The sequence below is a fragment of the Cyprinodon tularosa genome, unplaced genomic scaffold (genome assembly GCF_016077235.1).
Source record: "Cyprinodon tularosa strain WSP-4 unplaced genomic scaffold, ASM1607723v1 ctg167, whole genome shotgun sequence".
Taxonomy (NCBI): domain Eukaryota; kingdom Metazoa; phylum Chordata; class Actinopteri; order Cyprinodontiformes; family Cyprinodontidae; genus Cyprinodon; species Cyprinodon tularosa.
Genome location: NW_024038504.1, coordinates 552169 through 574160, shown reverse-complemented (window position 1 = coordinate 574160; position 21992 = coordinate 552169). Strand labels below are relative to the sequence as shown.

The window sequence follows — 21992 nt, the reverse complement described above, 5'->3', positions numbered from 1 at the left end:
TTGCTTAAAATCTCAATAGAAAAAAATAGGCTTGTGGTTGTCAGGCAGGTATACAATGAGCTCTAAGAACCAAATCAAGCTAAATAGTTAATAACTGTAATCAATTGCTATTTATTGCAATAAAACAAGCATACTCGATCAATCTCATATGTTACTTGATCTCTTCACCGCAAATGACTTAAGCTTATTAAAGGTATGATTTAGAAAACCTGATAACCTAAAACGAAGAATCGCATCAGGTGTATTTATTTTGATGTTTTGCATATCATCTAATATGCAATTTAAGTGTAGTAGAATAAAGAAAAAAATTACAGAAAACTATTGAAATCTGAGCGAGGCACTGCAGACAAAAAGAATGACATCAACAACTATATAAATGATGAGATATAAACACAGTCCAGATTTATGACAGAAAACCACAAAAAATTTCAAATGATCTTTTTAATAAATCAAAAGGTACATATATCTACAAAAAGTGTAGACCAACAGGATTTATGAAACTACAATACAATCATTGAAGATCTTATTTACAATTGCTGAAGTTTTTATTTTATGTTTTCCACATGGAGTCCATCTATAATCTCTGAGAAAATCCCAAACCTACTTTAGGAATGTTTAAGATATGTGAACACTGTCAGATTCATGAGGAATTCATTTACTCATCAAATGGTGCCTTGTTCTTCAGTGAAACCAAACCACGAACAGGAACTATAGGCTGACCCCAAACTACAAAATGGAGCAACTGGCTTGATTCTCTTTTACAGCACCGTCAGTAATTAAGACTCAATGGAACGACGTTTGATATCTCAGATTTCTAATGATTTCCTATTTTCAATCCTTAAAACCCATAACATTAAGCAGGTTCCTAATTTCAATTTATCCCCGCCAAGCATCTAAAAAGAGAGGCTGTTTGCAGGCGTTTAGGGATGCTTAAATTAAACCATAAACCCTTTTCATGTTGAGTTCGATGGACTCCCTGGCCTCCAACAGTGAGGCGCCCCACCTCCCGTGTTTTCAGGTGGGCCAACACCGTTATGTAAATCTCTTGTGCATGAATATTTTTTACTTTGTTTTAGTTAAGACTTGCAACGAACAGTCAATAAATGTTAAGAACATTTTTTTTTGTATAAACAGGAAGAACAAAAAGAAAAAGTGCATACTCAATAAGAACAAAAAAAGGGCACTTTGTCATTTTGGTGCTATGTCTTGTTTCACTCCATAAATACTGCTACAGCACAGCCCCAATCCAAGGCCCAGGAAACTGTTGAGTACGTGTTCCCCCATTGGAACAGACATATGGATATAGTAGAGAAAACTAAGTGTAAAAGAATGATTTCATCATTGCTGCGATTCCTCCAGATGTTTGGGTTTGAGCGCGGCCATCGATCCTAAGTTAAATGGAGGAGCGACATACATCACATTGCACATCAAAGTGTCTGCCAAAAGCGTGGAATGTCTCAGCCAAACGAATCAAGAGCAAACAAGATGGATAGGAAATGTAAAACCCACAGTAGATAAAATAAAAGGAAAAGATACTTTCTCATAATTAGTGATACACATATATATATTTACATGCTGCATTTTACAAGTCCTGGATGTAAAAACAAGAAAATATCTAGTATCGAGGCATAAGTGCAAACATGTAGCAGAATCTGGGGTCCCGTTTGCTTTTAGGAATGAAATAAATATACTTTTAATGACATAAGCCAAGAGATGTGGGCGGAAAAGGTTTGATCGTCTTCAGTGTCTCACCAGGAGACAGCCTTTAAAAGTGAGTAAAATCTCTCATTCAAGTCAAACTGTCAGTGTGTAACAGAGGCCGCAGCAGCTAAATCCACAGGTGTTGTAAAGGAAGACTAGAAGATAAATCAATGGAGGGTTGTGTTTTTTTTTCCCCTATGTAATTATTGGCTAAATCATTAAGGAAGACAAGGGAGGAGAAATAAACAGTCATCAGAGTGTGCTCTGTCCAGTTCTGTCCAGTGGGGGATGCAGTTAAGGCGATGGTGGATGCCAACGCTTCCATCTTCTCACAGAAGCGTGCAGCGGAAGAAGCTGCTCTTCTTGGGTTGCTCTGAAAACTTGACTCCCTGATTGCTGCTCTGAGGGTTGTTGCCCTCCTGGAAATACACAGACGAGAGTCCGTATTCATTAGAAAACGACTAAAACGACAACACTGACTGCTAAACTTTACGTTGCTTGTTTCCTTACCAGTTTCTTGTCCATCTTTGCTTTGATATCTCTGGCAAGAGTTAGGAAAGCCTACAGATAAAAATATGCAAATACGTTAGTTCTGTCTTAGCCGATGCTTCAGGAGAGTTGATAGTTTGGGTAGTTTTTTTTTGATAAGGAACATTAGGGGAAGCAAAGTTTAGAAAATAACATGAAACTAGGTGTGTCCCGCATGCACCATGTTTAAATAAAGTGGTTATTTAGCGGAGACAATGCCACGCTATAGCATTAGTAACAATGATACGCCCCCTTCAGTGAATCATTTTTAAACAAATGGAGGAACTAACTTATTTTAATTAATTTATTATTTATTTATTATTAAGATAGCAAAACTCTGATTGACACACACTGGACAGTGTCAGACACAAGCTGTCCTGTGAGGCATGGGTCAGCTATCAGGATCAAGGTTAAAGATGGTAAAAAAAAAAAAAAAATTCTGTATAATTTCTGTGCTTTAATGGTCTTCAAATGATATCACACAGAGTTTTTTTTTTTACAGCTGTATAGAGCCAAGAGTAATGTAGGGCCGTCCCTCTCCCACTTGTTGCTGCACCTAAAATAGGGTAAAAACACACTTCCTGACTGATAACTAGGGCTGGATATTTTCGCCAAAGTCCTGAATGGATTAGATTTTGATTAATTCAGTTCTAAATCGATTAATTTCAATTCGATCTGTTTTTACAATAATGAAAGTGGTTCAACTGTGTTTTAAAACACATGTATTTTATTTTTTTCCTGTCATTATAAACAAAGTGCCATCTTCTAAGTCGGACAGTTTAAACTTGAGATGTGAACAAAACTGTCTCAAAAGTGCAAACTTGTTTGTGAAAAGTGAAAAAGCCTCACTCGAGAAAACAGACGTGACACAGCAGGACACAGCAGACATGCAGGAGCTGCATTATCTTCAATGCTCAAACCATATTTGCAGCGTTGTCTGTAACAACTACAGGGTGTTTGCTGGTCAGCCTCTACGTGTCACTGTCTTTTCAACCTATTAGCTATATTTGCAGCTGTCTGGCTTGAAGTATTTTGAGTGCATCTTTCCTGCTCATTTGAATACGAACGTCATGCCACACTATAACACTAATCGATTTTTTTACCCAGCCCTACTGATAACACTAAATAAAATGGCTGTTTCCAGATATTTTTAGCAACCAAAATACAAACGATGAAACTGTGGGTAAAACCAAGGTCACGGTATTTAAAATCTACAGGTGGTCCTCTGCGGTTACATATTAGGAAAAGGTACAATATTTTTATGGCGGAAACAATTAATCGGATTAATTGATTATTGAAATAATAGTCAATTAATTTAAAAACCAATTACTTGTTAACTGGAATATAAAGACACTAAAAATTGCCCTTAGCTGATGAAGCAACCCACTTAGAGCAGTAATTATACCAAAATTGTAAAACAAAATATTTAAAAATTTTGCATTTAAGAAAAAAAAAACTTTCATCTGTCAATATGCTCTACCAAGAACTCTTTAAGTGTAAAAGTTTGTTTCATCTGATTTAATTTAGTAAAAAAAATCTTCTTTAAGGAATCTTTGGCTCTCCGATTATTTATCGATTAATCAAAAAAATATTTGACAGATTCATCAATTTTTAAAATAATGGTTAGTTGAAGCCCTAAATATTTTACAAAAAAAGTACTATAAGTCTACAACTAAACCAAATATGTAATAACATGGTAAATAATCCAAGTAGCTGCTAGGGAAGTGTTTCCTGTTTTACCAAAATCAGTCATTAGATATTTTGCTTTAGTGTCCAATCCGTGACACCATGGCATTTACACACATGCTTCTCATAACAAAACAACCTTGTCATTTCTCTAGAATACCATGTTTTCACACTTTTCTGAAACTGAAAGTCTACAACTTCTAATAAAAACATTCCAGGACAAAAAGAGTCTCAAAACTAATTTAGTGAGGAACACTATTTTTTTATTTTTTATTTCTTGTGTTCTGCCATAAGAAACAAAAGAAAAAATATCAAATCAAACCATAACCTAGAAAGGCTTAGCCAAATGACTATTATTCTAAGAGAAACTTAGAAGAAGTTCTATGCTTGGATTATAGAAGCAGGTATTATTGGTAACGTTTGAAGTTTTGAGGGGTTTTTTCAGACTTAAAAAGCTCTCTTTACATCACCAGCTTTTAATAATTAAGCAGCAACTGAAAACTGTCTTACTATGCAAACTAGCTTAACATTAAAATCTCTATATGAATATGATCTCTACTGAAAACCCTGCAAACAGCTGAAACTATTTTAGCTGTCAAATCATTTAGGTGTGTCTAAATATAAGACTTTCTCATCATCTGAAAGCCCATTATTATTATTATTATTATCAGGAATCTACGAAAACATAAATCCTCCAAAATTACATTCTGCAGATTATTTGGACACGTAAAGAAGTTTAAATTTTAAGTCATCCTGAAACTAAATGACACCAGATCATTGAAGCAATCAGGCATTGCTGGATGTCAGGAAACTGCTGCACTAACACGAGGGCAATTTGGCTGATTTTATATAATAAAACAAAAAAAAGTATGAACTCACATTCTCCACATTAATGTTCGCCTTTGCACTTGTTTCCATGAACTTGATGCCGTACTCCAGTGCCAACTGAACAGGATAGAGGAGAAGAAGAATTAAAAAAAAAAAAGTCAGAAACTATGCTGAGGTGAGACACCATGATGTTAAAGCTGTCCTTACTTTCTCTCCTCTTTCTTTGGACACCTGTCGTTTGTCGTTGACGTCACATTTATTGCCGAGGACCATCCTTTCTACATCTGCTGAGGCATGCTGCAGAGAACACACTGATGAGATTAACTGCATATTTCCGTATTTCGGGACGACACAGCGGTTATAATCCTTAGAAAATATGAGCTCTCAAAGCTGAAATGCTTACCTCTTCTATATTCCTTATCCAGTTCTTGATGTTGTCAAAGGATTTCTCATTGGTAATATCATACACTAACATGATTCCCTGCAGAATTTAGAGACAAATTTTAGAACACAAGAAAGAGTCTCTGAAAATAAACCAATTTTCTAAGCAATCTTAATACCAAGTCAAATATAGTCTATAGATTTTCAAATAGTAAAAGAAAAAGAAACAAAACATCGGTATGTGGCCTAACCTGAACTAAAAGAGAGGCAAGTAAAACACACCAATGGCAGACTATTCAGTTTGCTAGGTGTGTAAAGCATTAACAAGAACATCAATACGAGGCGTGGCTGTGAAAGGTTTCGGATTAACCGCTCATAACTTAATGAATGCCACTGCACCTGTTCAGTTTCAATGCATCATCTGGAAACATGGCAATGCAGCTTACCATGGCTCCTCTGTAGTAGGCTGTTGTGATGGTCCTGAACCTCTCTTGCCCCGCTGTGTCCCTAAAGACCAAAAAAAGAAAAAAAACATTCAGCCAAGTTTCCTTCATACTGCAGCTTAATTAGATTCCATTCGATACGACGCTTCTCCCAGCTTGTTTGCATGCTTTGCAAAGGTGCTGCTATAAGTAGCCAGCAAAAAAAAATAAAAAAACTAAGCTCAGAGTGATACAAAATTCAATTTAAAAACTTTACATTTGTCCATCTCACCATATTTGTAGTTTGATCTTCTTTCCATCTAATTCTATTGTTCTGATTTTGAAGTCAATGCCTAGAAAAAAAACAACAAAAAGAAAATGTAAGACTTTTCACGAAGTAACAGAAAAACATGGTTTTCATTTATGAAACAGCCCAGAATGACTTTGTTTCTTAAGGATGAAATCGGTTCAGATCTTTAAGGATCATATAGCACATGGACAACCAGGGTCTTTAGACTGTATATGTTTGCTTTCACTAATATTCTTCCAAAATCTGTTTTTCTAAAAACTTTATGTACGAATAGCACTTTAAAAAAACATAAAAAAAAAAAAGCTGTGATATTCTCTAAATAGGAATATTTAATGCATTTGGCACTTAGGAGCAGCAAAATATTTCACATTCCGACATTTTATCTTTATCTTACATATGTTTCTTTGGTCAAGAAGGTGTAACAGGGATTTCCCCAACTTCTTTTATCTAGTGGATGATCTTACTGCAATGGTATATTGCAGTAGTGCCACTAACAAAAATAACTGTGAGGGGGCATCTAGATGAACCCAATTAGGCTAGCAATGCAGTTATTAAATGCTAGGGCAGGGGTCTGCAACCTGCGGCTCCAGAGCCACTTATGGCTCTTTGGAGCCTCTCCAGCGGCTCTTAATAGCGGCTAAAATGTATATAAAGAGCTAAATAATTTACTATAATATATACCGGTATCAATAGCTTTAGCGTTTTTTATGGAAAAGAATGAGATTAAAAGAACCAGAAATATGTTTTAAGAGACATTTTTCTATGAATTAGCTGGAAAATTATACGTTTTACCATAAAAAATAGATTAATTGATTGTTTGAGATGGCAACAACTAAATTCCTATACAAGATAAAAAAAAAAAAGGTTTTCTAGATAAAGTCATGATATATTTTGCGGCTCTAAACAACTTTTATTTGGTCGTACTCTGGGCAAAACGGCTCTGTGGATATGAAAGGTTGCAGACCCCTGTGCTAGGGCAAGTTTCAGCTGTGTTCAGATGCGTTTTTATACAATTTTAGTAATGTATACTTCTCTAAAACAACAATCCAAATGGATTATTTTCTTTAAGAGTGTCCCAAAAGAACTATTTAGATTTCTGTTACAGCACTGATGTTTGAGCTTTGAGTACTGACCAATACAGTTATTGACAATATCAACACAAATCGCACTTATATGTTTTTTTTAGATAGTTTGGGGCGTTAGCACAGCTACATTTCTCATGTAAGTTTGCGTAGTTTTAACACAAACATTTATTTTTCATATTGCACCAGTACAGTTAATGAGCAACCTGTACTTGTGTGCTTGTTTGTTCTGTCTAAACTGTTTATTTTGGAATAAAGAGGTTAATATAAAAAAATATCTTTTGTCCGATTCATCGATTAATCGAAAAAATAACCGGCCGATTAATCGATTTTTAAAATAATCGTTAGTTGCATTCCTACACCTGACCCATTTACTATTATCCAATAGGTTTAATGAACCTTAAACAGAGAAGGTGTGTTTTTATCACCTTGCTTTTATCAGTATGTAGGCCAATATAATCCCATATTGATTTTTTGGCTGATATCAGACCTGTTTCTCATATCAATATCGGCTGTGGACATCCCTAACTTTATGTACTGATAATCATTAGATACACCAGAACTAACACCTCCCACTTAATTTGGTCTATTCACGAATCAACAACCTCATCCATGTACTGTCTGTAGTTTAATAAAAAAATATATAAATTCTTAATCTCATGTAGAATTCAGATCTAGACATTATTAATAGAGTGTGTAATACACTGATTCTTTATATCGCTTTGAGTTATTGAAATAAAAAAGTAGGAACTGGGAAAGAATTGCTCAAAGAAAACTTGAAACAGAATTGGCCAGAAAAGGGCCTGATCAGTGAATCTTTACCTATAATGTATAAATATCTCAAGGCATAAAAGAACATTAAATCATTTACTTTTAATAATCTATAAGTACTACCTTGTTAATATTATTCTGTTGCATAACAGTGTCATAGTGTTTTTTATTTGCACAAACTGACAGCCTTTCAGATGTATATTGGTTATTTATTCTCCAGGTGCACAGTATTTAAATTGTTTAAACACTTTACAGTACAGTAGTTTATTTGTTTATTTTATTATCACTATTATGTTATTTTTATACACTTTTCATATGTGTGACCATTTTTCTATAATAATTTTTGCTGCTGTAACATCAGAATTTCCCCATTTTCCCCATCGAAGCAGAGATAAAATGTAAACATGGTGATCCAATGTAAACATAAGACTGATGATTTACAGTTTTTACAACATTCAGCTTTTTTTCCCTTTTATTCAACGAAAGGGGATTTTCTATTCTATTACATATGAAAATTTCCCTTTAAAATGTAATGATGATTATTGTAATAGGAATCAATACAGCTAATTAAAAATGTCGAACTAGATGGTAATTTAACACTAGTTATTATATGTATATATAGTCTTTGAATAAGTTTGCGTGGTGGACAGATAAATGAATACCTTTCGCTATCGTTGTCAACAACAGATCGAAGTACAGGCCAGCTGGGCATAAGGGAAATGACACTGCCAACTAACTTGCTTAGCTTTTTAGCTTGTCAACTCTGTTGTCAACGTCTTTGTAGGCAATAAAATAATTACAGCAGCTCCAAAATATCGACATGGCATAAATACATCTTCTTATGAAGCACATTAGTCAAGTAAAATCTAAGTGAAGGTTTCATATAGACCCCCCTCTCAAACCGGTTGGGCATTTCCTGAGTCGCAGAATGCTAGCCTGAAAAGTTAGCACCAACTTAGCATGACGGGATGGGCTGCTCCGGTGTCGCTTTCTGCCCGTTGCGGCGTTATTAATACGATTACCACTCACCTATAGTTGAAATAAACGTTGAGTTGAAAGCATCTTCTGAAAATCTGAAAAGCACGCAGGTTTTCCCGACACCTGAATCGCCGATTAAAAGTAGTTTAAACAAGTAATCGTAAGTCTTCGCCATGTTATTAGCTAGCTTACTACTGCGGATATCCCGCCCGTTGTAGAGGCGAAGAGCTGGCTGCTGCACCGGGACTTCCTGTTGGTCAAATCAACTGTCACTCTGCGCTGTAGTCGTGGCTCCCGCCCGGGGTGGGTGTGCTCGTTTTGGAGGTTGTTGCCACCCGGATAAGACTTTAGTAGATGTGATGTTTAACTAAGGACTACACAAACTAGTTCTCATCTGAACGATGTATGTGATGTGAAAAAATGGCGTTGGCTGATGCTGACACGGAAATGAGACAATCCTACACGATCTGTGACAAAGAGGGGAGGCTAAAATTAGTTTCCTTTTACACAGAAAGGAAGCAACGACTTCACTATTGATAATAGAAAAAAAAAAATTCAAGGCTTTATAAAGAAAAGCCTTAATAAATATTGACTATAATTAGATAAAATATGCAGTCTTTAAAATTAGAAAGAAAAGTTCAACAATTGCAAATTTTACCAAAGAGACTGTCAGACCTATGGAGGACCAATTTTGCCATATTAAAAATAAATACAGAAATAAATAAATGCTTAGTAAATAAATAAGCATACAATTAATACCCGCCAAAATACATCAAACAAATAAATGTAGGTAGAAATTAAATTATACAGCTGCTGATGAAGGTTCTCAGTCATCCAGGTCAAAGTCATTCCGTAAAAATTCAAAAAATATCCACTGGACTTTGTTTTCTCAGTCATCAGAACCTTACAACACCGGGCAGAACATGTCCCTACTAAAACAGATGGGAAGCAAAAAGAACAGAAACACATCAAAGATGCTCTCCGAAACTGTGGATATCCAAACTGGGCTTTTATCAAATCAGCAAGGAAATCCAAAAGACACGCAACAGAAGACAGCGATGGGAAAATTAAACGCAAAAACATCACAATCCCTTATGTTGCTGGAGTGTCTGAAAAGCTCAAGAGGATTTTCTCCAAACACAAGATCCCAGTACATTTCAAGCCAAACCAAACCCTTAAACAGAGGCTAGTGCATCCTAAAGATAAAACCCCCAGACCGAATATGAGCGGAGTGGTATATGCTGTTCAGTGCAGCGAGGAATGCCCTGATCTTTATATTGGCAAAACAAAACAACCTCTCCACAGACGCATGGCCCAACACAGAAGAGCGGCCGCCTCTGGACAAGACTCTGCAGTACACTTACACCTTGTGGACAAAGGACATTCTTTTGAGGACCAGAATGTCCATATTCTGGATAAAGAAAATAGGTGGTTTGAGAGGGGTGTGAAGGAAGCCATCTATGTTAAGAGAGAAAAACCAACTTTAAACAGAGGTGGCGGACTCAGATTCCAGCTTCCAAAAACATACAATTCAATCATAGACATGATCCCTTCCAGATATCACCAAACCCCCCCACCCCATCACAGAGGAACGAGGGACCTACCCGCTCCAGCCGGTGAACAATACCTCCTTAACGACCAACCCTTAACAATCATAGACAGGTTTCAGGTATTACAGGAGACAATCCCCCCCCTTAATGGCAATCCCCCCTTTAACGACCGACCCCTAGAATCATAGACAGGTTCAGATATTACAGGCTAACGACCCATTCATCGGTTACCATTGCATGTTTCGAAGCGATACAAGGCGTTGTCTATATAAGACTCAAACTCACTGCGGATCCAGACATTTGAATCGAGAAAGCTTCCTGGAGAGGTGGCGAAACGTCTTCAAATCTTGAAAACAAAGTCCAGTGGATATTTTTTGAATTTTTACGGAAAAATGATACAGCTTTGCCTCATCTGTTCCTGTTTGGCTGTGACACGACCCTGGAGAGAAATATCACCTGTGCTGCTGCCATCAACACCTTTGTTTAAAGATGTTGGAGATCTGCCTGTTTTTCCAGTGTAGTCCTGTTTCTCTTACTGTGACTAACTGATGTGCTTTATTCATCCTCTGACATGGGAGCTGGCTCTGAGCTTGTCTGCCTGGCTGTGTGTTTCCTGGACGGGGCCGCTTTTTACAGTTGCTTTTTATATCTCTGCTTCTGTCTCCTTGAACCCCAGTCGGCCTCGGCTGAAGGCCGCTCACACTGAGCCTGGTTCTGCTAGAGGTGTCTTCCTATTAAAAGGGAGTTTTTCCTCTCCACTGTCGCTACAAGAATGCTTAGGGTGAGGGATTGCATCCAAGCCAATGAGCTGATGCAATCAACTCGTTTTCCTTAGATAGAAAACTTGGAATCAATTTGACTGTATGTTCTGGTAAAAGGCCTTGAGATGACCTGTTGTGAATTGACGCTATATAAATAAACTGAATTGAATGATGATTTTTTTAATTATGTAACCTGGGCAGGCCACGGTCTATCACCTTCTCCTAAAGATCATGACCAACTACAGCTGATAGATTCACTTTTCAAGCACAAACTGGATCTGTTTGAGAGGATGTAGTTCACTGACAAATTCCTGCATTAAAGGTCTAAGAAACACAAAAAAAATGCAAAAACTATAGATTTGTATCTGCACATGGTAGAGAGATCCATCGGAATCATTTTAAGCCACTGCAAGATTTTAAGATCAATTTAATTAAAGGGACTTACACAAGACAGTGCAGGTCTGCTGCAAGTATTCTGGATAATTTTCCACTTAACAAAGGTCTAGATGAATACCTAAACTATAGCTCGCCTATAAATTGATTTTGATGTTCTGTGGGAGGATGTTAACAAATTGCTTAAAGAATCTACAGAAATGCAGATTTTACATCAACTTGGATTTCCCAGCAGGAAAAGTGACTTAAAAGAAACATAAAAAAAGATTTCAATCTTATGTTTCTGAAATTGCCATGCCAAAATCTGCAAATTTACTCAGTCAAAAGCAACATTTTTTTATTTGACTCACAATCTTTCAGGTTGATTTCTAAGTGGTAGTGGAGCATAGTCAAGGAGGTCATCATCTGATGAAACTCTCATAATCATTTCATCTATAGGAGGTGAAGTTTGGGAGCACTGATGGAGACCGGTCCATTTATGGGAAAACTGAAATTGTGCAGAGAATGGAAACAGACTTTCATATTATTATCCAAGGACTGGGTAGAACTCGAAAGCAACACTACAGAATGCTTCACAATCCCATTATCGCATATGACTCACATTCTCCTGATCCCATAAAGGTATGTGGACAAAAAAACACATCATATATATATGGTAAAATATCATTTTATAAGTTAAAACTGTCAAACTAGAAACAGAATGGTTTACTAACTAGTTGTGTGTAGTGACCTATTTCATTCTGAAATGCAAAAAGGTTGAACTACAAAATAGGAAAAATTAACCCCAAACTTTATTGTAGATGTGCAAAGATTTCTCTAATTTAATAATGTTTTGTTCACTTTTTTTTTTTTTTTTTTATTAACAATCCTAGGTATAATTCATAGATGTAAGATCCTCTAGCCCCTCCCCCTGAACAGAAGGATACGCCCCTTTTAATTTCTCTCCTCCAGCACATCAGAGTTGTAAGCTCATCCTTGAAAAGAATATATGATGTTTTAATTCGATCTGTGTTGGACTATGGATGTATTGTTTATAAATCAGCTGCAAATTCTTTGTTGTTAGATTTAGATAGAATCCAAGCCAAAGCGCTTAGGATATGTAGTGGTGCTTTTCGAACATCTCCAGTTCCTGCTCTTCAAGTGATTACTGGAGAAATGCCACTGGACTTAAGGAGGATGAAACTGTCAATAAATTACTGGTTAAATTTACAAGGGCATGAGGAAAATCACCCTACTAAACAGATATTCAGAGAATGTTGGGAATATGGCCATAATATAAGGAGTTTTGGATGGGAAGGAAATATTTATGCAGAGTATTCTGGGATAAGTAATATAACATACTGTAAAACTGTAAGTACATCTAAAATTGCTCCATGGTTTTTCGAAATGCCAATAGTAAATTTAGAAACTAAAAAAATAGAAGAGTCTTGTGGAGGTTTGTATCAAATTATTCAGCAGCATTTAGAAGTAAGGTATGAAAATATGACACAAATATATACAGATGCATCAAAAGAGGAAAATGGTAAAACAGGAGTAGCAGTATATATTCCAAAAGAAAATATTTCTATCAAGAGAAGAACAACAGATAATTTATCAATTTTTTCAGCAGAGATGTTGGCAATTATTTTAGCATTGCAATGGGTGCTGGAGGTGAAGCCTAGAAATGTAGTTATCTGTTCAGATTCAATGTCTTGCCTGACTAGTTTTAAAAGTGGAAAATCTGAAAGCCGTCAAGATCTTTTAGATGAAGTCAGTTATTTAATGTATGGTATAAGGCAACAAAATATAAGTATTCAATTCACATGGGTTCCAGCACACAAAGGAATCTTAGGTAATGAAAAAGTAGATAAGTTAGCTAAAGAAGCAGTTAAAGTAGGAGAAATTGAATATGATGTCCCGCTAAGTAGAACAGAAATAAAAGTAATTATTAAAGATAAAATAAATAAGGTATGGCAGAAGAGATGGAATTTAGAAAAAAAAGGAAGACATTTATATAAAATACATAAAGATATTAGCATAGGATATAACAGTATAATGAGTAGAAGAGAGGAAATATGGATAAACAGGTTAAGGATTGGGCATACTAGTTTAAATGCAGGTCTAAAAATAATAGGGAAACACCCAACGGGTAATTGTTGTTATTGCGGAGAAATCGAAGGAGTAGAACATGTGTTGATCTATTGTAGCAAATATACAAAAGAGAGGAAAGAACTGGAAAGTAGAGGTGGGCGATACCGGGATTTTTTAATCGATCCGATACCAAGTAAATACTGGGTCAGTATCGCCGATATCGATACCGATACTTTTTACATTTAAGCTGCACTTGCCTGTTGCTTTTTTTCTATAAAGTTCTCAATCGTGGAATAAATAAGAGATTATCTAATGTTAGCTTATTTTAGCTAACAATTTTTAATGGGATAAATGTACTGGGTTTTTTCAAGGTCTTAACTACACTTTCTGAGTAATATATGATGTATAATGAAGTGCTGCAGACGATGACCACTGTTATCTACCTGGATATTCTCTGGAGGACTGAAACGCTTGGGTCAAAGATGTCTGTCTGAGGCTGGAGGCGGGTCTTTGGTCTCTCTCTCCATCCAAGTCTGAGTGAGCACTCACCCAGCAACCGGCAGCGCGGTTGTCTGTGTGACGTAGTGCTGAGTGGGCAGGCCAAGCTAAGCCTGCGCGCTGATTGGCTGGCGCCGCTGAGCCATGTGACTGTAGGAGAGGGGAGGGGGAGCAAAGTGCTGTTACACATATGGGGAAACTGGTGACTCCGCAGCAGTCAGCGCGCGCGAGAGAGGATAAAAAGTATCGATCTTGTTAAACGAATATTGTTCAATATAAATACCAGCGTTGGTATCGATAGTATCGATCCTGGGATCGATCCGCCCACCTCTACTGGAAAGGGTAATGGGGAGTTCAGTAAAGATGGCAGATTTATTAGGGAAGCATCAATCAGATAAGATAATTAAAGCACTTATTAAATATTTAAAAGATACAGAATTAGCTGGGAGAATTTAGTGTGTGTATGTGCGTGTGTGTAAGTATAGATAGAATTTAGTTTCATGAAGATATAAAGATATACAGACATTATATTTCTGAATTACATCTCCGTCCAGTTGATGGCGGTAATGCACACAGGATGCAAACTGCCAGAAAACTCAATAGAAGAAGATCAGAGTTGTAAATAGATCAGGTGAATCCAGGAGCAGACTAGTGCACCATATTCTACTTGTTTCTATCAGACAGAAAACCCCAGCTGATCAACAAAACCATGTCTGTAAGTAAAAAAAAAAGAAAAAATATATATATATATATATATATGTATCAAGTTTGATCTTTGTTCTATTATTTTTTTTATGATTGTGTTTCTGTTCTTACAAACATACTGCTTTTCACTGCACATTTTGAAAACAGATATACATTAAGTTAGAACATGAATTTCTTTGCACTGTAAATTTCTATTTTTCAAAGAGCTGTAATAAGTTATCCATTTAATTTCCTATACTTGTTATAAATGATGTTGGAACTTGTCCGGGCATGTTTCTTCAACCGGTAATTCATTCATAGCACTGTAGGGGGCAGTAAAACTCCAGCAAAGGTTTGGGCTCAGGTTCCCTGGGACCTGACCTCAAAGTATTAAATCAAATGTAAAGATTGACCTTTGGCTGACCTTTGCAGCTGGCCAAAGATTTGATGCACCCTAGTCTTTTAGAGGAGAGGAGGAAACACAAGAAGAAGAGGCTGGTGCAGAGGCCTGACTCATACTTTATGGATGTCAAATGCCTTGGTAAGTGTTTCTCCAAAGCTGCATGAAGCAACACAAGTCCCATAAATTACTAATATTTCTGGTTTATTTCATTAGGCTGCTACAGGATCTCCACAATCTTCAGCCATGCCCAAACAGTGGTGACCTGCCCAGGCTGCTCGGTTATCCTCTGCATGCCACGAGGGGGGAAATGCAGACTGACAGCAGGTAGGAGCAGCATATAAAACCAGTGCTAATGTAATAGAAAAATAAAAGAAGCCGTATCGATTATATGCATACATGTCAGGGAGATGCCTACATTATGTTCTCTATTTAGGCTGTGCCTTCAGGAAGAAAAGTCCCTGAGCTGTGATTTGCCATGATATCCACTAGGAGGCAGCAAAATGGACCATAAAATGACTGGATCTGAGCCACACTCCCAATGTGGCTTGGAGGTGTCATGCCTGAACTATCTGCATCTTGAATTTGGGGATGTTTTTAATCCTACTGTGGGTTTTAATGAAAACACAAATGGAGGAACATGCTTGTACGCTAAATTCAAAGAAAAATGTAAGAGGATAATTGTCTATCCCCAGAATAGAATACCTCAAAATGCAGGAGTCGAATGAATCCGAAATTCTGTAAAACATTTTATTTTGAAGGTTGAACATGGAGGGGGTGGTAAATGAAATTAAAAGAAAAGTAAAATGACCTCGATCATAAATTTTACCCCACCCCCCCCTCCAAGGCCTTAACATGAGCCGAGACCGTCACAAAAAAAATATAATAAAACATTTAAAGATCCGTTTGTCTGTGTCATGTGTTCTTTGGTCTACGCATTTCCCCTGGAAAATAAAGAAGTGGTGTAAAAAGCAAATAAAAAATATCCAAAGCATTACAGCTTATCACATACCTAACATTCTCCTACTATATACAATAGTTCTCCATGGTTTACGAGATGCAACTTCGTTTGTTTTGGGTTGAGCTCACTCAAGTGTTGTGATACTGTAGGAAAGGTTCTGCAGCCTGACGACTCTACAGACTCATGAAACATGTACTGTAGAACATCCAAAACGCTGCTCTCAGGTTAGAGTTGCTCTGAAGCTGATTGTAAATCAGATTAAAGTGAAGGAGCAGCTTCTCCCTTAATAGTGTGTTTATTAGTGAAAACCTTTCCATCAGGCGAGCCATGATTCGGATTAAAACCAAGCAGATTTGGGAAGATCCAGATCAGACATGGATGAGCATACGGTAATGTATATTTAGCTGCACCCACTTAAAAATCAAAAAAAAAAAAAAAAAAAGAAAACTTGCATGTCTGAGAAATTAAACCTGTAGGATTTCCCTAAAATACCCGTGGAATAATTTATATGCTTGTATGATGTTAACTTAAGCCAGGTTATGTTCATTACAGACCAAATCGTAGGCTTATTTAAGTGAACCCATCATCTCTTCTTTCTAAATAATTGGTCCAAAACTTTCCTAAAATAATTTTCTGCAATCTCAGCTAGAAATAAAAAGAACAAGAAACAAAAGGAGGAGAAAAAAAAAAAACATCAAGGGACGAGCATTAAGTTAAGCCTGTGGGGAGTGAAGGTTTTACAGCTCGAAATGTGGAATGGAGTTGAACATTTTAATGGAATGTTAATGATGATCTCATCCTCTCCATCTTCCTCTCTAGGCATTTATAAGCTGTTCAGCTCCTGCAGGGTCTGGTCCAGGACTTGGTGCATGCCCAGATTCTCCTCTTTGGCAGACGATAGTTTCTCTGGAGAGAGAAAAAAGGTGACATGTTTAGCTCCTAAGAACAGCCAGTGATAGAGCTCAGTGTCTGCACAGAGGACCGTTTTCCAGAGCAGAGGTTTTGCATAGGTACTTGGGTTAAGCTGTGTCACATGCAAAACTCTAACCACAACACTGTGCCTGTCATGCACAAAAAGAATTCTTAATTGTTAGAATACAACAAGGATTTATTAGGTTGAACTATTAAGGTGCTAAAGGCCTACAAATTAGTTTTAATGGAAACTAAAATCAGACCAGACATTCCAAGGAAGCCTCACCTTGTTTACATGACTGCCCAGTTTGATTTAGACAACAGAAATGTACTACCTCATTAAAAAAAAAACAAAAAAAACAGATGTTTTAACATTGATGCAGTGGATCAGCAATTGGTGCATCATTGGGAAGGGAGGGGGACATTTTCTTCATTCTTCTCTGTAAAGTTGCCTTCATGGGCCATACAAACTAGGGGCGGGGCTGTAACAAAACAGTGCTTTCCTCTGTAGCTCTGGCATAGGTATGTGTAGCATTTCTTCTGCTGCTTGATGAACCATCAGTCTTAGTCTCAAATCTTTTACAGCCTCCAACAGGTTTTCCTGCAAGGATCATCATGTACAGCTGACCCAAACTCACAAGAACTCTGAACAGATTTCTAGTTCCTACTGTAAATATAGAAAAGCTTCCCAGCAGCATGAGGTTTCCGCCACTATTTTTCTCCCTGGCGATGTTGTAGTCAAGGCAACGTAGCATTGTAACGGTACCCTTCATCCAAACAAGTGTTTTTTTAATATGTACTGTTGACCAAAACGTTATTGAAAACTGGTTTCAACAGAGCTTCCACACATTTCTGCATCCCCCAAATGGCTGCCATTGGAACATCTTGTGGGTTTTATTCCCACAATGGTTTTCTGCTTACCACTCCTTCATAGCAGTCAGATTCATGAAATGCAAGAAATAATAGTTGACCTTTCATCAGATTATTCCACCAACACCGTTTTGTTTTCTTTTGTATCCATTTCCACCAGACCCATCTAATTAATGTTTCTCCTTCTGCTCCTTCTCCTTCTAGTTTAAATGGGTGATCAAGTTTTAATAGGTCTGATGTAATGCCATACCTTTACAATTTCAGATGTTAGTTTGAATGGTTCGCCTTAACATGATCAAATCTTGGAATATTGTTTTACAACCAACCCAATCCCTTTGAGGCCATTTGTTTCCAGAACAGTTGTCTTGATGGAGAGATTTCTAAATGCAGTTTATGGAGAATCACAAAAAAAAGTTCAAACCAATTTCATTTATGCTTCAACTTCACAATTATATGCTGGTTTTCTTGGCCCATTAAATTAAAAGATTCCATTGAATATTGTTTGAAGCTGTAATGTGACAAAAAAAGAAAGTTTCTGTTAAAGGCATAATTAAGGACAGAGACATGCAGCAAAGTAGGAAATAAAGAGACTTTAATGAAATAGTTTTGCAAAGCAAGATGAGCAAAAGGCACATATGATCTGTAGGGAGAAAATAAGCTACACAGGTTCTGAGAAGAGAATCAGCGCAAGCAGAGGACGCCTAAAGAGACGTCATGTCATTGAGAGCATGGTCCAGCTCCTCGCTAATGGCCTTGTACTTCAGCTTCTGAGCATACAGCTCGTCTGTAGATCAGAGGTCAACAGCCAAGTACAGGCGGGTGGCAAGGACAGCAGCAGCACAGACAAGCCAAAAGCAGCATGAGGAGCAGATGGAGGCAGGAAAGAGCAGAAGAATGATAGAAGAGACAAAGAGAAAAAAAACAGGTCAGGCTTTTAAAAAAAAGATGCAGAAATGCTTTCATTAAAAGAATGATACATGTCTAACTGGGCTAATAGCTGTATTTGTCGGGTGAGCTGTGAAGGTTTAAGCCTGCTCTGTGTCTCATAAAGCTGTTCCAATAACACTATAAAGTTAGCTCTCTGGGCTTCATCAGCTAAATAACGCTGACCTAAAAAACATGCAAGCACATTCTGTCCTCTTTGCAGCCTTGGAAAAGAGGATATTTTCATATTTCGTGGGTGGTTTGCATAGAATTAGTGTACATTGTTTTATTTTCTCCAGATTGTTTTCAGACCTTTGAAGATTTCCATCAGAACTTTACCTGCTTGCATCGAGTGTAAATTAACCTGAGAAGCAAAGAACAGCACTTTAACCAGAGCGGCAATGCTTGCATACCTTCCAAGTCATCGATGGACTTTTCCAGTTTGGCCACTGATCTCTCAGCAAACTCTGCTCGGGTTTCAGCCTGGATAGAGATCAAACGCACAAAAGAATCATTTTCACCACTTTAAATCCTGGGGGTTTGTAGTAAGAATAATAACTTTCTCTTTTTATTACAGAGACACCTTCACAATTAAACTAATCACAAAAAAATAGAAAGATCACCTCAATGCCATAAAAAGTTTTATTTGGCTCTCACCTCCTTCAGTTTGTCGGTCAGGACTTTGATCTCCTCCTCATATTTGTCCTCTTTTTCAGAGTACTGTTAAGAAAAAAAAAAAGAATATAAATCATTGGTATTAATTCAAATTGGTTCTGACTTGCTTTTGCAAGCAAATTAACTGGAGTGTGAACATAAATGAACCAATGCAAGAACAAGGAGGAATTAAACAGGAAAAAAAGGTAATTTCCTGGCAGGCAACTATATTGATTTGTTCTGGGAACACTCTGAGCTGTGCCGCCATCCATGACAGGCTTGGCTGAGGAAAGTTAACAGCAGACCAAATGGTGCGATGCAAAGAGAAAGCAGGCATGTGATTAAACCGGCATGTCGTCATACTGCATGCCTCACCTTGGGAGGAAAGTTCAGACCCAAAAGGGCAGGATCCTTCAGCTGGCATTCACAGACACACCCTACTGTGTCTTACACAATCTGTACGTCCAATCATGTTTGGTCACATTTCAAATCAAAAGCAGTGTATTTTACTAGGGTTTTATGGTGTAGCTGACACAATGTGGAGCATATGTTTCAACTAAAAGAAAATAAGATAAAATGAAGCCACTTTTAAAAGAATGTATAGCCAGATGCCGTTTTTAAGTTTGTCTCTCTTACAAGCTCTGCAGGCTGCAATTTCTGCATTATCTCTACAAAATAGCCTGAAGCTCAGTCAAAGTACAAGGAGAGCATCTAGTCATTAGTTTTTAAGTCTTGTTAAAGATTCTGCTCCCACAGCCAAGTATAAAAGTTTGTCCAAAAAAAGCTTTCATGCCATCTTATAGCTTTCCTCAGTGGCAAAATTGTAATCAGTAATTTTACTTCTACTTCTTTCGCCCAAAAATGTTGTTTTTGCTGCTCTTAAATGAACATTAAATAAACTTTCTAAATCACAAAAACAATTCGTGCCATAGTCTTTGCATTTTCAGATGATTAAACTTTAGGTCTGTGGATTTTTCTTGATCCTTATGATACCGTTTGTTCACTAAAGGTCAAACAAATTAGATTTTATTTATGGCTATTTAATTACAGATGGCAGAATTGTTTGTTTTCCCATAAAACGGCCAGAAAAATACAGTGATGTCAGTTGCTATAAAATGAAAATATGTGAAAAAGTTCAATACGTAATCAATACTTTTACTGGTCACTGTATTGATGCATTTGTTAAACACACACTAATGTCTATATGGTGACTAATTGTTGACAATCATTAGCTTTGAGGGACTTATCTGATCAGTTTAGCAGGAAAACACTTGATTACACAGAAAGGAGGACTTTGTAATGCTTAGCTACTACAAAACAATAGTGATGTAGTGCAGTTTTCCTAAATTACTGCCTAGTGAGCCACACGGAGGCCAAATAACAGGAGCAAGTGCAGAGAAGTATGATCTCAAAGCCAGACCATCTTCATTACAAGTTTTCCCATGTAATAAACAGACTGATGTGATAATAGATCAGACTATTAGATTAGACTCTTTACTGCTGCTTTCCATATTCTGCTATATTCTTTCTATACTATATGTTACTTACCAATATTAGTTTAAAATTAATAACTTGAACATGCATGTCTGATTTCCTCAGTGTTGGTTCTCACCTTCTCTGCCTGGGCTTCTAAGGACTTCAGGTTGTTCGTCACATTTTTCAACTCCTCTTCCAGGTCGCTGGCTTTACTGCACAATGAGAAAAATTTTTTGCTATCATGCGAGAGCTTAAAACATGGAACATTCAGGCATTTTTTATATCTATATGATGTGAATGTGCATCTTTTCTTTACCATTCGGCTACTTCAGCTCTCTCCTCCGCCCTCTCCAGCTCCCCCTCCAAGATCACCAGCTTACGAGCCACCTAAGACAAAAGACATTCTCATTAACATTTGAACAGTTTCATTAGGCTGCTCACACCTGGGACAGACTGTCAAACTAGGTCCACATATAAGCATATTGATGCTTTAAATGCTTTAAACTACCCAACACACCAACAGGTAGTCAAATTACGTACAAGAAAGTCTCTAATGCTTGATCCGCTTATATCTTGTTTAGGGCTGAAACAACTAATCCGATTAATCACATTTAGTCAATTATTAAAAAATATAATTTAACTAGTAATTTAATTCAACTAATTTAGTAATCAATTAATCCTTGCATGGAGTATAGCGACTGTAAAGCATGCCTTTAGCTGACAGAGCAATCCACTGAGAGCAGTGATGATATTGAAATTGTAGAAAAATATCTAAGCCCTATCCAGAACTCAGTGGAAATGTTTTAGTTTCAGCTAGTTTCATTTCTTAATCTGTAAATATAGATCTTCTTTAAAGGAGCCTTTGGCTAACCGATTATTAATCGGGAAAAAAAAAATTTAACAGATTAATCGATTTGCTAAACAATTGTTAGTTGCAGCTGTAATCTTGTTAGCTGCTTCTCATAATTACTCCTCCTCATTATGTTATGCTAAGTTTTTTTTTTAAATACTGACAGGTTCACGGTAGATTTAACTACAGCCTGAAAAACTGGCTATTTATCTCAGTCACTTAACAATAAGTGCCACCTAGTCTAGGGACAATTTGGAGGTGTGTGTGCCCCTCCCTGTCTGAGCCTGTATCTAGCCATACCA

General features: G+C 37.0%; 3 protein-coding genes across 6 annotated transcripts in view; 1 reads left to right on the top strand and 2 right to left on the bottom strand.

Moving 5' to 3' along the window:
- Nucleotides 1–426: 426 nt before the first annotated feature.
- On the bottom strand, nucleotides 427–9090 carry LOC119780868 (ras-related protein Rab-8A). The gene is made up of 8 exons (XM_038281114.1): nucleotides 8739–9090; nucleotides 5839–5899; nucleotides 5571–5631; nucleotides 5147–5224; nucleotides 4951–5040; nucleotides 4795–4860; nucleotides 2212–2262; nucleotides 427–2120 (listed from the first exon to the last, which is right to left on the bottom strand). The coding sequence occupies exons 1-8, from the start codon at nucleotides 8860–8862 to the stop codon at nucleotides 2031–2033; spliced, it is 621 nt and encodes a 206-aa protein (XP_038137042.1). The 5' UTR covers nucleotides 8863–9090; the 3' UTR covers nucleotides 427–2030.
- Nucleotides 9091–14560: 5470 nt separating this feature from the next.
- On the top strand, nucleotides 14561–15950 carry LOC119780858 (40S ribosomal protein S27-like). The gene is made up of 4 exons (XM_038281084.1): nucleotides 14561–14674; nucleotides 15076–15184; nucleotides 15260–15370; nucleotides 15480–15950. The coding sequence occupies exons 1-4, from the start codon at nucleotides 14669–14671 to the stop codon at nucleotides 15506–15508; spliced, it is 255 nt and encodes an 84-aa protein (XP_038137012.1). The 5' UTR covers nucleotides 14561–14668; the 3' UTR covers nucleotides 15509–15950.
- The window catches only part of tpm4a (tropomyosin 4a), a 31226-nt gene continuing 25013 nt past the window's right edge, over nucleotides 15780–21992 (bottom strand). For 2 of the 4 annotated variants that reach the window (XM_038281080.1, XM_038281082.1), the window contains 5 exons: nucleotides 21157–21227; nucleotides 20977–21052; nucleotides 19368–19430; nucleotides 19124–19193; nucleotides 15780–16910 (listed from right to left, as the gene is read on the bottom strand). In XM_038281080.1, the coding sequence (XP_038137008.1) occupies nucleotides 16828–16910; nucleotides 19124–19193; nucleotides 19368–19430; nucleotides 20977–21052; nucleotides 21157–21227 (363 nt within the window). In that variant the 3' untranslated portion in view covers nucleotides 15780–16827. Of the gene's footprint in view, nucleotides 16911–18354; nucleotides 18571–19123; nucleotides 19194–19367; nucleotides 19431–20976; nucleotides 21053–21156; nucleotides 21228–21992 lie in introns of those variants that run through there. The other 2 variants (XM_038281081.1, XM_038281083.1) reach the window with 1 other exon arrangement.

What these genes read in the sequence shown, in the direction of transcription:
- LOC119780868 (XM_038281114.1), bottom strand. Translation starts at nt 8,862, where the DNA reads ATGGCGAAGACTTACGATTACTTGTTTAAACTACTTTTAATCGGCGAT. An exon ending in AAGATCAAACTACAAATATG is followed by an intron (nt 5,632 to 5,838) that starts GTGAGATGGACA and finishes TTTGGTCTTTAG; the next exon opens with GGACACAGCGGGGCAAGAGA. An exon ending in CGAACATTAATGTGGAGAAT is followed by an intron (nt 2,263 to 4,794) that starts GTGAGTTCATAC and finishes TTTTATCTGTAG; the next exon opens with GCTTTCCTAACTCTTGCCAG.
- LOC119780858 (XM_038281084.1), top strand. An exon ending in TATGGATGTCAAATGCCTTG is followed by an intron (nt 15,185 to 15,259) that starts GTAAGTGTTTCT and finishes TTATTTCATTAG; the next exon opens with GCTGCTACAGGATCTCCACA. An exon ending in GAAATGCAGACTGACAGCAG is followed by an intron (nt 15,371 to 15,479) that starts GTAGGAGCAGCA and finishes TTCTCTATTTAG; the next exon opens with GCTGTGCCTTCAGGAAGAAA.